The 16787-nt window shown below is 56.8% G+C and overlaps 4 protein-coding genes across 4 annotated transcripts; 2 read left to right on the top strand and 2 right to left on the bottom strand.

Annotated features, from left to right (window-relative positions):
• Positions 1 to 438: 438 nt before the first annotated feature.
• On the bottom strand, positions 439 to 5408 carry GGS23DRAFT_608618 (pectate lyase superfamily protein-domain-containing protein; the record flags this gene model as incomplete). Its single annotated transcript, XM_051520222.1, has 3 exons — positions 439 to 4354; positions 4437 to 5232; positions 5292 to 5408. 3 exons carry the CDS (start codon positions 5406 to 5408, stop codon positions 768 to 770), a joined length of 4500 nt encoding a protein of 1499 aa, XP_051376768.1. The 3' UTR covers positions 439 to 767.
• Positions 5409 to 6215: 807 nt separating this feature from the next.
• Positions 6216 to 7630, top strand: GGS23DRAFT_591857 (uncharacterized protein; the record flags this gene model as incomplete). The annotated part of the gene is made up of 4 exons (XM_051517794.1): positions 6216 to 6414; positions 6542 to 6798; positions 6868 to 6964; positions 7161 to 7630. The coding sequence occupies 4 exons, from the start codon at positions 6216 to 6218 to the stop codon at positions 7628 to 7630; spliced, it is 1023 nt and encodes a 340-aa protein (XP_051376767.1).
• A 98-nt stretch (positions 7631 to 7728) lies between these two features.
• Positions 7729 to 12470, bottom strand: GGS23DRAFT_543815 (tetratricopeptide). The gene is made up of 3 exons (XM_051514869.1): positions 9973 to 12470; positions 9528 to 9935; positions 7729 to 9470 (listed from the first exon to the last, which is right to left on the bottom strand). Exons 1-3 carry the CDS (start codon positions 12139 to 12141, stop codon positions 8436 to 8438), a joined length of 3612 nt encoding a protein of 1203 aa, XP_051376766.1. The 5' UTR covers positions 12142 to 12470; the 3' UTR covers positions 7729 to 8435.
• Positions 12471 to 14157: 1687 nt separating this feature from the next.
• Positions 14158 to 16588, top strand: GGS23DRAFT_591855 (uncharacterized protein; the record flags this gene model as incomplete). The annotated part of the gene is made up of 3 exons (XM_051517793.1): positions 14158 to 15713; positions 15829 to 15961; positions 15986 to 16588. The coding sequence occupies 3 exons, from the start codon at positions 14158 to 14160 to the stop codon at positions 16586 to 16588; spliced, it is 2292 nt and encodes a 763-aa protein (XP_051376765.1).
• Between the last annotated feature and the right edge of the window lie 199 nt (positions 16589 to 16787).

Here is a 16787-nt window from a genome sequence, read left to right as displayed (position 1 = left end):
CGGAGATAAAGGGCGCCCGTTTTATAACCTTATCGATGACAAACCGCTTTGTGCGGTTGTTTCGTTCATTCTTGATATACCGCTTAATTGTCGCCGGCTGTGATAATAATAGGGTTAAACGTCAGCGATGCGGCGGCATAAAAACAGAACTGTAGCGACAGGGTTTCGATGGCGTACCTGATGATACTCCTTGTGTAGGACGGGCATTGTCTGATGGCCACCGCCAACGATTCAAGTGTCTATATCCTGGAGCTATTCCAGGCGTGTCCGGTGATTGCGGTTGAAGGTTAGATATGATGATATTGGTCGGAGAGATCTAGGTGGGAGAGATCTGGGTGGGAGAGATCTGGGTGGGAGGAGGGAGGAGGAAGGTTTGAGTGTGCAGAGCTGGCATACGTGCATTTATAGTGGCGGCAAGTGATCAGACGTCGGAAGCACGTGGTATAATCAGGTTGGCTAGTCAAAGGCTACCCAGACCAGACGAAGCAGTTAGTCAAAAACATCACTCATCAGAACTCCTCCTTTCCCCCGTCTCCCTTACACTGGGACCGTCAACGCAGCGGACTATTACACCAGGCCATTATCTTCACCTACACTTGCTCATACCTGCTTCCTAATACACGTGAACCTGCGTCCAAAACTCGGAAATATCACATGCCAACACCACACTGTGTGTTTATGCCCTCCTCGATCTCCTCTCCCTTTTGCACCCGTTTGTCCTGGCCCCGCCAGCAATGAGCCCGGCCACCACCCATGAACTCACCCGGTTACGGGTACTTGCAAATGACACTATCTCTAAAGGTCGACCACAGGTTGCAAGTCACCGTGTTGTTGGGCGCCTCCTGGCACATTGACGGGTTTAGGTTGCCGGGACAACCCACAAATCCTGCGTCAACACCGGTGCTTGAGTAGTAGCAAGTCTGGCCGCCGAAAGCGTTGTAGAGGGTGAAGCTTAGATACGGAAGCTTGGTTTCTTTGTCGCAGGGCACGTAGAACGAGTTTAGGGGTATGTCGTTGCAGACGTCGACCGATTCTCCCTCGCCCACCATGAAGAACACCCACTGGCACTTCCCCTGCTGCGTCGGGTTCGGCACCCACTCCGCCTGCAGCCAGCCGGATTCCGGCGGCGCCCTCGTCGCCGTCGCCGACCCGTCGAGGTCGCCCTTGAAGTCTCCCTTGCTGCCGAGGTCTCTGATGACCGCCTGGGCCGAGTTGAACGTGTCCCTGTCGTTCCCGCGCTGGTCCCACGACTCGCCCCCGTCGAAGTCGACGATCGGCGCCGGCGTCACCGTCGACGCGTAGCTCGTGCCCGTCGTGTCGCACCCGACCACGTTTCGGCAGGTCGACGTGCATGGCTGGGTCGCCGATGCCAGGCACGCGGTCCGGCACGAGCTGTACGTCCGCGTCGTGCACTCGTCCGGGTCCGCCGGCCGAGGCACGTTCGGGTCGTTCGAGTCCTGAAAGTCGCCGCCGCCCCCCGACCCGCACAGCAGCCCCTTGCACTCTCCCGGTGGGCACAAGAGCGGGCCGCACCCGCCACCCGTCGTGCACAGCGGGCCGAAGCAGCCCCCGCCGTGGTTGCACAGGATACCAACGCACCCGCCGCCGTGGCGGCATCTCGGGCCGACGCACTCGCCGCCCTGATGGCATTTCGGGCCCCAGCAGCTGCCGGCGTGGTCGCAGTTGGCGCCGGAGCATCCGCCGCCGCTCTCGCAGTTGGGGCCCCAGCAATCGCCGCCGCGCTTGCAGCCCGGGCCGGTGCAGTCGCCGCCCTTCGTGCAGTCGCCCCCGTCGCAGTCGTTGCCCTCGACGCAATGGTCGCCGCTACAGTCCTCCCCGTCTAAGACACACTCTTCGCCGCACTCCTTCGGGCCGCATTCCTTAGTATTCTCCCACGGCACGCACGGCTTAACCGGCTTACCGCAGCCTCCGGTGCAGAGGGGCCCTGCCGCCCCGGAGGTGTGGGTTATCACTATCGGGGGGATTATGATGAAGCTACTGCTCGTCGAGGAAGAATTCGGCACGTCCGATGTGCTTGTAGGAGGTGGGATCGTTGAGCTAGGGCCCGTCGCACCAGAAGGGGGCGTCGAAGAGGAATATTCGCTCTGGGAGGCTGGTGCGGGTTGGACGGTGTTCCAGGGCCAAGCCGTCGGCGTGATTGTACGCGTGTTGAGAGGGTGCGATGCGCCGTCACTCTCGGGGTCCGGATTGTCGGTGATGACGAACGGGGGGGGAACGATGCTCGGTACCGGTTGAATAATGGACGAGTCGACACCCGGCGGGATGGGAACATTGGACAGGGGAATTATAGACGTCGTCAGGGCTGGTATCGAGAGGACCGTCGTAACAGTTATACTAGTGTACTCATCCGTGCTAGTTGTTTCGTCGTCGTTGCCCGTGTAGAACGTGGGCGTGATCCAGCCAACTTCCAGGGAAGTTGTAGAGGGAGGGAAGGTAATCGTGGTCAGCGAGGACAGGGTAACGGGTGGCAGGACGTAGACGCAAGGAGGACTACAGTTTATCGTGCCCGATTCGTCAGATTCGCCCGGTCTCCATATGCCTGGGTCGATGAGGACACCACCCGAGATCTCATCTGCCGTGGGGTCGACCCCTTTATCAGCTCCATTGACTGAGAGGACAAGCCAGGCGGCAGTTTCGCTCGTGTAGCCACGTCTGGTCGTATCGTTAAATAACAGGGGCATCATTCCATCGCCTCTTGGGGTAATTATTTGGACGTTGCCCTTGGTGAAAATGTTGTACAGCCACAGCCGCTCGGAGTAGTTCGTCTCGATCAACGCAAGCTGGCAGGACTCCGTGTCCGAACACCCCAGCGTGTTATTGTTAAAGAATGAGTAGAAGCCGGCCGAGTACACGATGATGTCAGTCGAGTTAATGATGCGCAGCCCCCAAGCCGTCTTGCACATGGTGTCCTTACAGTCATTGAACAGCGGATCGCCGGGGAACGAACCGTCGCCGAAGGAGACGTACGGCTGCGCTGCAGGGGGGTTTGGTTGGTAATACGGCGTCTCGGTCTGGATGTGACCCATATAGATATTGGCAGCATTGCTCAGCGAGAACTGGTACAACTGGGCGTGTTCGCTGGCCGTTCCGTACAGCCAGACAGGGCCTTGCGACTCGATCAGCATCCCTCGTCCGGCGTAGATGGAAATCTGAGTCTGATTGGCATTTACCGGGATGCCCTCGTTGCTTTCGTACGAGTCGGCGTTAGCCAGGTTGTCTAGGTCGTGGTCGGCTACCCAGAGCCACAGGTTATCAAAGTAACCGGACGCCTGCCTGGTGATGTGCATCAGCATAGCCGCCGCCATGCACTTGCGTTCGGCCACGCTCGCGTAAGGCGGGCAGTCCGCCGCCTGTAAGCCGGTTCCCGCGGCGCCGCCGACGCGGAAGTGACTATCCCACATGGCAGCCGAGCCCTGCTGCGACTCGTGCACGTTCCACTCCACGAGGACACAGCCGGCGGACCCGTCCTTGACGGTGAACATCATGTCGGAAATCTCGATGACCCCCGAGTCGCCCTCTTTGCCGACTCGGATCATCACCTGTGGGCTATGGTCATCTAAGAAAAATTCGCCCGAGCCCATGATCTGACTCCAGCCCGACCCAATGATCCTAGAACCGACGGGGATTTCTACGGTGTGAAGCACGATATAGACGCCAGCCGGGAAGTAGATGACCGAGCCTATGTTTTGTGAGAGCAGCGTGTTTATGGCATCCGTCTGGTCGCCGGTGGCATCGTTAGCAACTCCGTGGTCCGTAGCGACTACGATATTTTCCCTCTCATAGTCGGGTCTCTCCCGCAAGTAGAAGCCGCCCGTGTCGCCCAAGAGTATCTCGGGCTTATTTGTAGGTGGGGTGACGAAGCCGGTCCGCTTCGATCCCGAACCCCCAGGGGTGAATTGATATCCGGTGGCCCAGGATGCGAGGTAAAGCTCATCAACCGACCCGGGTAGGATAGCATCACCATCCTGGACTTGCACCACAGACGTGGAATTGGCCACTCGCAAGTTGTCCAGGACTATGTTTGGCCGCTGGTCAACATCCTCCGGCACTAGAATGCCCGTGGGTGTATTCTCGAATTCCGAGTCCAGAACGGTAATTAAACCAGTATTTTGGTTTATGCCACCGCTGTAGCTGGAGCAGTCGAACGCAACTATACAGGAAGAAATCGAAATGCCCTTCCACAGGAAGCCCCAGTTCCACGGATGCTTGATAGCAGTGAGGCACGAGACGAACCTCAAATTGGTTGCGGTGAATTGCTGGCTTCCAGCAAAGAAGCCGACGTTCCCACCTCGGAAATCCACACCACTGATTACACCACCACTGCCGTTCTCCACTGTGGCGATAAGAGTCAGTATATGTTTCATCAAAGGAGGGGGAAACGGGGAGAAGTATGGGGGTGCAATTGTCGAACATACTCATGATGCCGATCGCTGTAGTACCACCGGGATGGTCTGCGATAGGCATATCGAAGAAGCAGTTGGTAATACTAGTTCCTTGTCCGACCTGCCAGTGAATTCCCGTCGGCACATATTTCTGGTCGCCCTCCCAGTTCTCACTAGGCATCTCGGTTAAGTCAAAGAATAGGTTCCGGACCTGGCGCAAGAAATTGCTCTGGTTGAGATACCACTGGCGGCCGCCGCCGTTGGGTATATACTTATTGCCGTCGATCAACGCGATGCCACTGAAGTTCGCGGCCCCCTTGATTACCGGCCGGTTTGTCGGGTTTCCCACAAACTGGGTGTAGTAATATTGAATAACTGGGCTGGAGATGAGGTACACACCCGGAGGGAAATACACAAGAGCCCCCAGCGTCGTTGTCGAGCCACAGTCCGCGTCACAGCGAGTTTCCCCAAGGTTGTCCTTGCTCATAGCAGAAGCTGCTCGGTTGATGGCAGCGGTGTCATCAGTGACACCGTCTCCGACAGCGCCAAAGTCCCGCACGTTTCGGAAGAACTGATAGCCAGATGGAGCAAAAGGCATTTGACCGTTGTGCCCAACGTCTGCAAGCCAGAACTCATCCTTGGGAATATCCGCCGGGGCCTGGCTCCCGGTGGCATTTCCCGGTATCTTTGAAAGCCAGGGCACATTCTTGTGGAGGTTGTGGATGGTATAGTAATCAAGAGGGCCAAGTAGAGGTCCCTTCAGGACGCCCTTGTCCGGCGCAGCGCCGAACTTGTTGTTTGTGTTGTCCCTCGCATAATCAGGAACCGGCTATACATGCTCAGCAGCTCACTCTATAAGTTCCCACGAACTGAGAGTCCACGACATACCTGGGGAGGGCCAACTGGTAATTGCCCAGTCAATCCATGAAGATTATCGGATCGAAAGGGCGTTAGAGTACATAAGGCGGTAGAGGCTAGGAGAGCCACCGAAGCTAGCAGAGCCATTTTCGGCTGATTATAGGAGGAAATAGAACTCAACGTGCAAAGCACAAACTAAATAGAGCTTTACCTTTGTCTAGGGAGGGAGATGGAACGCAAAAGGTAGAAAAGGAGAGAGACCCTTCAGATACATATATATATTTAAAAAAAAAAAACACAAGTCGATATTAGAAGGAATCTCATAACGGCTACTATGAGTAGAGAGAACTAAACTGCGTAGGCACAAGAACCCGGTACGGCCCACGATGTTTGCCACAATATAATATATCCGCGATCGATGCTAGTATAAATATTAATTTACAATCTCCAACATCATGATGTCCGCATCCACGCTGTCGGAACGATAGCCCCCCGTGAGGTATTATATTCTCAACGCCCAACAGTAACCCATGTTGGTAGACTTACCTTTCGCCGTACCCCCGTGCTTCTCTAATCCTTAGGTATATCGGAGCGGATCGATCTCATCTCCACCTTCAAAAGGATACGGATGCAATTTTCCTTACATATATAAATGTAGCCGCGCCTCCTAGAACTACTCTTCCTTCCTCGCATTTAACGCCAAACTATTAGCCTAATAAGCGACGACTAACTCATCCTCTCCCGGCAGCTTGGGGGTTTGGATCATACTGTAGTTTCGGCACCCCTTTCCAGCCTTCTCCCGAGCCACCTGCATCTGAATAATAACCGTTCTATGAAGCGGGAGCCCCCAGGATCATCGCAATGCATTTTCTTCGGTGTACTATGTTCTCATTCCTAGGCCTGGCAGCCCAGGCCTTCGCCGAAAAAAAAGCCCAAGACCTATTCACGTTCAAAATGGATAGTAACAAGGAAGGGGGTTGTTGGTATGTCGGCCTGTCAAAGTTAGACAGGCTGGTCGAGGATTCGCTGGTCTTGGCTAATACGGGAGTCCGGGCGATCAATGACTACGGCGGCTCGGACACGCCTGAAGCCACGCGGATCATCGATAGTTTCTTCAAACCCCAACTCATACAAGAACTTTACCAGATCAGGAGTAAGTTGCCTTTCATTTCGTCGCGTCCCGGAAGAACCAGTCATCTATGCCAACCAACCCCTCTCGGGGTTGGATGAGACACGGTAGAAACTCGGGGGGGAGAAAGGGGCTCACGCTTGAGTCACAGTACAGTTCAGTAAAGTGCGAGACTGGCTCAAGGACGGCGGTCCGGTCAACGACCGCCAGCACAATGAAGCCAGGCTGTTTTGCGACGACAGCTGGGCCGAGAAAAAAAAGTTGCACGACAATGCCGTGGACGCGGAGCTCAATGGACTAAATGACCTTTACGGCAACCCCATCCAGGTTATGGATATTCCCGGTGTGTTAGGCGACCTACAAGCCAAATCCGAACAGTTGGGGATTCTCCCAAATCAGCTTGCCGTAGTATGTTCAACGAAAGCCCATACATATATACAAAACGTGGTATCTATGCTAACTGATGTGTCTACGAAGTATTTAAACTTGAACACCCGCTCGTATTTTGTCGACCAGAAATACGGACTCAGTAGTATTTATTACGGGTTCTGCGAGAACTCAGAAATGCATGGAAGTAAGTGACTGTTCAATAGAACGGGGAGGGGGAAGCAGAGAAACCAACAGCCAAACTTATCTATCACCTCGCCGCCCTGTTGGCATTAGCCACAAGCACCCTCCTTGCGACCCATCGGACGGGGGGCTCGTAAGGCTGGCCAGCGCCTACGCAGTCAGGAGAACGCCCAGGCTAACTACTGGAAACATTGCCGCAGTGACCATCCACTGGACTGGGGCCGGATACTCGTCGTTGACAATTTGCCCATCCGCATTCGGGCAGGGCCGGCGGTGGCGGCGATGGGAATACCAAGACCTCGACTCAACACTGCTACAACCGGTGCCGCTATCCAAAGTCGCCCAGAACCCGTTCGACCCCGCGCTCCAGGACATTGCCACCCTGCGCCCCAGCGTCTACGTCTTTTTCCACGAGCTCTTCCACCTCGTTCTCGGCTCCGAATCCACCTACCCTGACGGTGGAGAGTTCTACGACACCGGCTCCATCCTCGGCGCCCATTTCAGCCAGGCCATCCGCAACCCCGAGAGCTTCGTTCGCCTCGCCATCGGCTACGAGCGCACCCGCAAGGTGCCCCCCGACGCCAACGGACATCGCGTCGAGTTCTTCACCGGCTACGCTACCCAGGGCTACGACGTGCTGGAACCCCTTCCTGTCCCTTCCGCGAAGTAGAGGTGGTTTCGATGAGGGAGCAGATAGTGTCGTGCTTCGGCAGTTAGGCCCTAGGTTATTCGGCATGTCGCGGAACTGGGATGTCTTGTAGAGCAGCAATATGTATATTACTCGGTCTAGTTCGGTCTTGACGCAATCTTCCTAATGTCAACGATCTATTTACCTACTCGTATTATCGTTGGAAATTTTGTCGCGATCCTTCCCTTGACAGTATGCCGGTATTCTAACGTGGCAAATATGACCCATTCGCGAGCGAGCACACACACACAGACAATCTCTCTCGAAAGACTAATACAGCAATTTCGCTTCCCCCTTCAAGCAGATCGTACAGGCAATCAGTCGTCTATACGCTTCAGTGGCTCCCTTGCTTCGCTCAACAACGTCCCCCTTGCAAAGGGGGAAACCGTACAGCTATATAGCTAACTAGCAACATAGTCATAGTGCCATCACACCGACTATCAACGTCGGTGCCCAACAAACAGTCAACTGGCTACATAGTAATATATATATTAAGCTGTAAATTGCGCCGGGATACGCTACGTCGTTTTACTGCTCTATTGCGTCGGTGGTTGTCGTTGCCCAGGAGCTAGTTCGAGTTTGATTGTCCGAGGGTCGACCAACATCTCTCATCTATGCGGACAGTCCAATGGGCACCGGCATCATCCTTGATCTACGAGCGGGTTTTGCAGTCCGCCTTTATCTTCATCCAGTCTTGTGAGTAGTAAAAACAGACCTCTGGAGGGCAAACTGATATCAAACGCATACCTTATACATGTCGACCAATATTATACAACGGCTGGTTGGCCTAGTCTTCGTCGTCGTCGTCCGCTGCATCTGCCATACTGGTATCGGCCCCGCCCACATTCGAATGGCCGTTGGGGCTCGAGTGGCGCCCTCTTCGTTCCGCATCCTCTTCGTCATCACTATCATCTAAGACTCTGCCGCGCCGGGCGCGTTTGGTGGGCGCGCGGGTGGTAGTCACTTCCTCATCTTCGTCCTCGTCCTCGTTCTGCTTCGCAGTATTGTCTAGATCCATCCCGTCCCCGTTGTCGGCTTTCCATGCGTCTTCGCCGTCCGAAGGAGACGAGCGGCGACCCGAAATGGCTCTTTCTGCACGCTCCAGGGCGTCGTAATCGTCGTCAGAGCTATCAACTACGATCTCCGCCGACTTGTACTTCGCCGACTCCTTCTTAGAAGCGAGCTTGCGTTTCTTCTTTGGCTGACGTTCCTCCTCGGACTCGTCGCCGTCATCCTTCTTCTTCTTCGGGCGACTCTTAGGTTTGGGCTCGCCGCTCGACTTTGGCTTTCGCTTCCTCTTAATTTTCTCGCCCGTCTCGCTGTCCGTAGTCATTTCGGCAGCTTGGCGTGTCCTCTCTTCTTCGGCTCGCTGTTCCGCAAGCTCTCTATCACGAGCAAGGATCTCGTCACGTTCCTTCTGGATCTTTTCCTGTCGCTCTCGCTCTTGCGCAATAGCCTTCTGACGCTCCTCTTCGCGACGCTTTAATTCTGCCTGCCGCTGTTCTAGAGCCGCGGCGAGCTTCTCCTTGTTTTTCTCCTCATACTCCTTCTGGCTCTCTATTTGTCGACCGAGCTGTTTGCGTTGCGTATTGCGAGCCATGTTAGCTCGCTGCTCGAGATCCGCCTTTGGGTATGGCGGTTGGGGGTGGGTAGCTAGCTCGTCAAGGCCAACGATGGCGGCTTCGAGCCCTTCTGAGGCCTCTTCAAGCTGGACGAGCGTGCGCTGGGTCTCGGGCACATTCATAATGTGCTGAACTTGCTGGATCTGAACGAACGCGACGTTGAACTTGAAGTGGACCTGGTCCGGAGAGGCCTCAAGCGCCTATCGAAACTCAGGTCAGTTTTATTACGGCGTAGTTCCCGGGCTAAATCTTCTCACCTTCTTAGCAAAGTTGAGCGCGTTCTTGTAAGCATCCAGACTTCGCTCCTGCCTACCCCTATTCAACCACGCCCGGCCGAGGCACGCCAATATGCTTGGATCATTCCCCTTGCCCTCTTTTGACAACGCAATCTCGTAGCTCTCGATCGCCCGCGAAAACTGACGCAGCTCTGCTTGTAAGTGTCCGATGTTGACGTAGACGCTGGGGTCTTTAACAGTATCTCGGACTTGCAGGAGTATGCGCAGCGCGGTCCTGTAATCTTTCTTGTCCTCGGCAAGCGCAATCGCGATGCCCTGGGCTGCGTGAGCATTCTTCGGATCCAGTTGCAGCGCTTTATCGAAGAACTCTACGGCGCGGGTGTACCCTGCTGAGCGCTTCTGCTTCTCTTGCTCGGTGTCTCGGCGCATCTCGCGAGCAGCCATCATATAGATTGCCCATACCAACAAGTGCGTAGCGGTCATGTTTGTCGTAGTTTTGGAGGGTGTGTTTGTAATGGCGTAGCTCAGGGTCCTCGTTAACATTGCCCGACTTCTTCCGAGAGCTCATTCGACCGAGATACCAGCCGTACAGGGCGCGGACTTCGAGGTCAGACGAGTTCTCCTGGTATAACTTGGCGACAGTGTCTGGCCCCTCTTTATTCGGGTTCTTGCGCAATTTGATATATGCCAGTCGCACTTTGGCATCTGTGTAGTCGTCGTGACGTGCCACTAGCTTCTCATACACCTCAACAGCTTGGTCGGTGAGGCCCTGAGACTCGTAGCTTCTGCCGAGGTTGAAGCTGATGGTGGTAACCAGAGCGTCTGTGTCTATGTCCTCGCCCTTTTCGCCGATTCGCATGCAAGAGCCCAAGGCGGCTTCGAACATTTGACTCGCCGAATTGTGATTCTCAGCTTGGGAGTAGAAACATCCGATGTTGTTCAAGAGCTGTGGGGGGAGGTTTTTGCGCAAGGCGTTGCGTAGAGCCGCTTCATCCTCGATTCCAGCCGGGTATTCCGAAGACGGAATTTGGTCCAACTCGAGCTTCTCGACCTGCAGGAGACATTCAAGGGCCTTGTCTGGCTGGTCGCTCTCGTAGAGGCGCGCAAGGTTTAGTAGAATCGCCGGATCCGGCGACAAGTTCTTCTGGGGATCCTTCCAGGCTGCGCTAACCTTCTCCAGGTAATCGACAGCCTTGCGCATTTCCGCGGTCTTGTTTTCCTTGGCGCCGGTCTGCAGATTTGCGAACACTTCCTCGGCGTATAATGTGCCCAGGAGGATCATGGCTTCGTAGTTCCGTTCGTTATTGTTAGACGACTGAATAATCTTCTCGAGTCGCAGCTTCGCTTCGCCCAGATCGTTGTTCAAGACGGAAAGTTGAGCAACACCAAACTTGGCAGGCAGGTAGCCTCTCTCCAACCCGCCCCTCGCTTCATCTGCTCGGCGGTAGTAGTCGGTGGCCGCTTCAACATTGCTGTTGAAATGCTCTTTCCGCGCAAGTAGATACCAGCCATCACTTGCGATCGCGTTGACGTCGGTGTATTGTATGGCCTTGTTGGCCAGAGAGTCCACGTGGGAGAGGTTTTTGCTTGACAGGAAATAGCCAGCGAAGGTCGCACATGTCAACGGTTGGTTCTTGTCCACCTTGAAGGACTTTTGGGTGTACTCGGTCATGGCCTTCTTGTAAAGTCGGATGAACTCGGGACTATTCGTAGGAACGCGGCCGCTCGCATCTAGATAGTAAAGGCCCAGGAGAATGTTGGCGGTTTTCGAGTCCGGGTTGATCTCTAGACATCTCTCCCAGGCCGTCTTCGCGTTCTCCTTATGCCGCATCTGCCAGAAGCAACACCCAATGCCTATTCTAGGATCGGGGTCCACTAAGTCGGGCATCCTTCTCAAGACACCCTGGTAAGCCTCGAGGGCTTCCTTGTAATTCCCCAGTCCAAACAAGGCCCTGGCCCTCCCCAGAGCGGCCAGCATGTTTTTGCCTTGCGAGACTTTAGTCGCCTGGTCAAATGCCTTCAAGGCGCTCTTCAGCAGATCGGCTTTATCCTGCTCGATGTGGCCGGATCCCGGAGCCTTCGACGGCGCCTGGAGCGACGCTTTTAAGAGTTGTAGCACGCCGCGGGCCAGGAAGAGCGGGGGGAACGCAGGATTAATGCGCGACGCTTCGTTCAGGGAAGAGGTGGCCTGTTGCAGGTAGTAATCTTTGGTCTTGGCGTCCGAGAGGAGGGTCCCCTCGGGGGCGACCCGAGGGGCTTCGCGGCTTTTCCAGAGGTACATCCAGCACAGGCAGGTGACAATGCTAAGCCTCTCCTTGGGATTGTTGTCCTGCATAGCATTTCCACCCCGGTTGAGCATCTCAATCGCATGATCAATCTTCTTTTGCTTCGCATACGCGAGGGAAACGGTCATCCAATAGGTACGCGCCGCACGCTCGTTCTCGAAGAGTGTACATAGCTCGGTCGGGTCATCGACGAGGTCTTCCAAATCAATCTCGACAGCCTCATCTTCTTGGTCACCCTGGACCGGGATATCGATGGCGCTAGGGATGTCGGAGAATCGCTTGCTGATGGGTACGGACGACGCGACGCCATCCGCGGCGCCATTCGCGTGGCCGTTCCGAGTCGCGGCCATCGTAGGAGGGGCAAATAGGGGCCGAGGACAGCGAGAGGATTTCGGCGAGGGAGGCGGGGATAACGGCGGAAATAGGTCGGTCGATGGTACCAGGAGTACACGATGAAAACGGGACGGGAAACACGCGATGAGGTCACAAACAAGGGAATGACTCGAGATATCCAGAAGTCATCTCCGGCTGGAGACGACTGTGGGAGGGACCTAAAGAACCGGGGCAGTAGGCAGCGGGGGGCAGATGACATGAAAAAAGGGCGCCTGCGTTGTTACGGCGAGTATTAAAAGAGATGCCGTTGATAGGAAGCCATTGATGAAGGGGGGATGGATTAGATGGACGGCAAGAGAACAGGAAAAGTCCACAAGCCTCGTTGACAAAGATGAGGCTGAGAAATGGCAGGCCGCTTGGCGCTCTCGGCGTATATTATTGGCCAAAGCACTTGTGGGTCCACTGTGGCGACGAGACCCCGATAAGGATCGATAAAGCTCCCACAACACCATACGAGGAGCTTAGCGAGTAACCCAATACACGCATAGACACACACTGCTTCATAGCATCGTGATGTTCGTCGTCCGTATTACTATCGTTGCCGTCGTGCTTTATTCCCGTCTCTTGTACCTACTTACCTACTACTTGCACCTCACGTGCCCTGCATCCTGCATCGGATTGTAGGTATGAACAACAACGGCTTTCGATTCGCAGCCTTTTGCCCCGACCTTGTTTATCCCTAGCCTCCCTTGTCTGAGGCCTCTCGGAACTTATCTACGCATTGGGTGGCCTGGGCAAAGACAAGGCACAGTAAGCGCCGGAGCATAGCAGATTCCCTCTCATAGCTCTCTCCCCGTGCAAAGCCGGGCCCAGGACAGAGTAGTCCCACCACGCCTCCCAGATGTTGGAAAGCCTGTCCCCGGGCACGATCTCCATAAGGGAATGCCCTCTGAGGTCTTCCCAGGTGCTTGTTTACTATAAGGCTTACCTAAGGTAGGTAATAAGACGCGCAACAGGAGATTTCGTTTCGATACCCGAAATGGCATAATTTCTTCTCCGCTTTGGGGCGGTTAGACTTGCTATTTGACACATACCTCCTCGGAGGCGGAGGACGACCGGGAATGCCTACCGGCTTAGGGAGCACGGGCCAGGGTTAGGCATCGAAGTTGGATCAGACATGTACAACTACCTTACGGACCACACAAGCCTAGAAGTTGGTATCTACGAAGGTATATCGGGCAGGCCCTTGTCAAGACACGTGCTGTGAGGTCCAAGCTGTGACCCGTTTCCTCCCCGTGCCACTGCCAGGCGGGAAGAGTTTCCCCTATTCATCTCCTAACGTAACCACCAATCTCACCCCTTCGTGGTTAGGCATGTCGCTACCGCCGGAATGCATCTCGTTCGAGCGCCCTCGGCGCGGGCCATTGACGTATGAGATTGGCTTCCTTCCCCCCTTCCCCCCTACTCCCGGCGAAGGCAGCCTTCGCGTCTCGATAGCAACCTCCTTAAACCATTGCCAGCTGGAAAACTCCCATAGACTAGGCAGCTATAGCCCTTGTACACACTGGGCTCCCTTCCCTCAACCCTCCCGCCATCTTGGTCCCAAGTTTGTCCTCTTCTTTTCCAATTTCATAACACTGCTCTACAGACTATCACTACTATCCTCACTGCTAGCCTCTCCCTTCGCAATCATTTATACGCCGTGTGTCCCATCTCAGGGACAAAACATCACCTACCTGCATACCAACCCATCCGGGAGAGTTGCTTATATATATAACCTCCCCTCACTGCCCGCTTCAGGTATCTCCAAGATGTCCACGTCAATAAGACACAGTATAAAGCTTTGGGTGAAAAAGCGTTTCAAGCGATACGCGAACGGCGAAACACCCCTCGAAGCTCAACCCGCACCGGAGGGTGAAGGGCCTGTTGCGGAGAATGAGGCAGCGAATAATGACGAGCCAGCCGCTGAGGATCAAGGCCCCGTCGTGGAGGAATATACACCCGGGGAGATTCTGCCAGCCGTTGGTGGCCTCATGCAGTCCGAGGAGCAGCAGGAGGCCGTCCCTATCCAGCAGGAGGCCGTCCCTATCCAACAAGAGGCCGTCCCTATCCAGCAAGAGGCCGTCCCTATCCAGCAAGAGGCCGTTCCTATCCAACAAGAGGCCGTCCCTACCCAGCAGGAGGCCGTCTCCATCCAGCAGGAGGCCGTCTCCATCCAGCCGGAGGCCGTCCCTATCCAGCAAGAGGCCGTCCCTACCCAGCAGGAGGCCGTCTCCATCCAGCCGGAGGCCGTCCCTATCCAGCCGGAGGCCGCCCCCATCCAGCCGCAGGCCGCCCCCATCCAGCTGGAGGTGAGGTACGTAAAAGTCGTCAATGAGAAGGACGGGCCGAGCTTTGCGGCGGCCTTGCCGCTCTCGCAATTTCCGCCAGACTGGCAGAGTTACGCGTTGTGCTTCGTGCGCAGCTTCGACGCGGCGTTGAAACTCGAGACGAGCCGCCTGTACGTGCAGCCCGAGCCGCTACAGAACCTCTGCCGAGACGTCATGCGCAACTACCCGGTCCCCCTGGACAACGACCACGTCTGGTTCACCGAGCCCTACTTCCCGCTGTTCCATAAGCGCCGCGAGCTCGAGCTCGCAGGCGGCCTCAACTTCATCAACGACAACGACTCAACTTCCCACCTCAACCTCCTCACGACATGGATCGACACGTATTTCGCGCGCGAGATCCGCGACTACACCCGCCGCATAGACGGCCGCGCCCAATCCATTACCTTCGATCAGCTGTGGACGCACTTCGCCCCCGGCGAAGTCGTGTGCGTCGACATTGACGGCCGGCGCTGCGGCTTCCGTGTCCATGTCGCCCTGTACATGATGAGCGGCGAGAAAAAAAACCTGCATATCGATGCCCAGTTCATCGATTTCGACGGCGAGAACCGCGGCATCCGCCACGCGCCCTTCACCGTTTCCTACTATCCGGGAACGTTACCCTTCGACAAGCTAAGCGTCGTGCCACTTCAATTATACCCCAATTACGGGCCCAATATCGTCCGCGACAAGCTCATCGAACGCGGCCGCAAGTTTGGCCGGTTCATCGGGCGGCGCTGCGCCGAGTACGACGGGCCGGCCTTCCCGCTAGGGGCCGGCCGCAGCCGCCGTCCGCCAGTCCATGTGCAGGGCCGCATCATTCTTGACCCCGCAGCGTGCCATCGCTTCGAGCCGGGCACCGCGTTCCGCGTCACCGAGCCGTCGACCTCCAGCATTGCTGCCAACGGTGAGCTGAACGACGACGACGCGCTGGTCGCGGCGTCGATGGTACGCGGATATTCGCTCGAGGAGAAGGCGTTCTTCGACTTCTATGTCGAAAACGTCCAGCCCATCAAGTGGAACGTGCGCGGGATCGAGAAGCTCGTGCTAAAGACCAAGGTAAGGAAGGTCGTCAGGCTCCTCGTCGCCGCGTACGCGAGACGTCGCCACAACCACGACGATGACAGCGACAACGATGACGACGACGACGACGACGACGACGACGGCAACGACGACGACATTGTCGTCGAGTACAAGGACCCGAGTACAGTCTGCCTACTGTAGTAAGTGTCCTCTCCCTGCCCCTTGACACCCCCGCACATTACCTACCTATACTTCAACGACCCCCCGATGACCACATACCTCTCGCGACAACCACTACTAACCCTCGACGCGCAGCGGCCCTCAAGGCGTGGGCAAAACGAAACTCGCCTCCGCCATCGCGGAGGCCGCCCGGCGGCCGCTCCTCACCTTCTCGCCAGCGGACTTTGCGACGCCCAGCTCCCCGCGCTCGTTGGCGGGCCTGTCGTACGTCGGCGAGCTCTGCGCGCGGTAGGGCGCCGTGCTACTGCTCGACGACGTCGACCTGCTGCCGTGGCTAAGCTCGGGGCCGTCGCTCGGCCGGCTCTTCGCCCTGCTCGACGGCGGCGGCGCTCAGCGCCGGCCGCCGCCCCTCGCGCTCCTGACGACGAGCCGCCCCGACCGCCTGCCCGCGCCGCTGCGGTCGCGCGTGCACCTGCCGGTCCGGGTCCTGCCGCCCGGCGCGGTAGGCCGGCGGCGCGTCTGGGCCGCGGCCCTGGACGCGTGCGGCGGCAACGCCACGTCCGCCGTCAAGGCCGCGCCCCCCGACGACGACGACGCCGCCGCCGCCGCCGACAGCCACCGCGCGCTCGCAAACCTGGCGACGGCGGCCGGGCGCCTCGCCCAAGGCAGGCGCCGCCACCGCAGAGGCAAGGTCGACTCCAGGCTGGTCCGCACCGTCGCCGCGCGGCGCGCCGTGTTCAGCCGCGAGGTCGCGGCCGCGGGCCCCTCGTCTGGTCCCGACGCGCCCCCCGGAGAGCGGCAGCAGCAGCAGCAGCAGCAGCAGCAGCAGCAGCAGGGAGAAGGAGGCGGAGGCGAGGAGGAAGCGCCGGAGCACGCCGCCGCGGGCGGAATCTAGGGCGCGGCGAGACAGAAGAGGCGCGGGAAGTGCCGCGGCCAACAAGCGCAGGGGCAAAGGGCGTAGGGGACGGGCCCCGCGAGAGCACGGGGCGGCTTCGGCGCCGGAGTAGTACGTTTTGCGTGATCGGCGCAAGCGCCTAGCGGAATTCTTTTTTATTTTTGTACGGTTTTTTTTTTTTTTAAATTTATTTGGTAGG

The sequence above is a fragment of the Durotheca rogersii genome, assembly GCF_024521655.1.
Source record: "Durotheca rogersii strain YMJ 92031201 chromosome Unknown GGS23scaffold_1, whole genome shotgun sequence".
Classification (NCBI taxonomy): domain Eukaryota; kingdom Fungi; phylum Ascomycota; class Sordariomycetes; order Xylariales; family Xylariaceae; genus Durotheca; species Durotheca rogersii.
This window is presented reverse-complemented; position numbering and strand designations above follow the sequence as displayed.

What these genes read in the sequence shown, in the direction of transcription:
- GGS23DRAFT_543815 (XM_051514869.1), bottom strand. Translation starts at nt 12,141, where the DNA reads ATGGCCGCGACTCGGAACGGCCACGCGAATGGCGCCGCGGATGGCGTC. An exon ending in AACATGACCGCTACGCACTT is followed by an intron (nt 9,936 to 9,972) that starts GTTGGTATGGGC and finishes GCTGCTCGCGAG; the next exon opens with ATGCGCCGAGACACCGAGCA. An exon ending in CGCTCAACTTTGCTAAGAAG is followed by an intron (nt 9,471 to 9,527) that starts GTGAGAAGATTT and finishes GAGTTTCGATAG; the next exon opens with GCGCTTGAGGCCTCTCCGGA.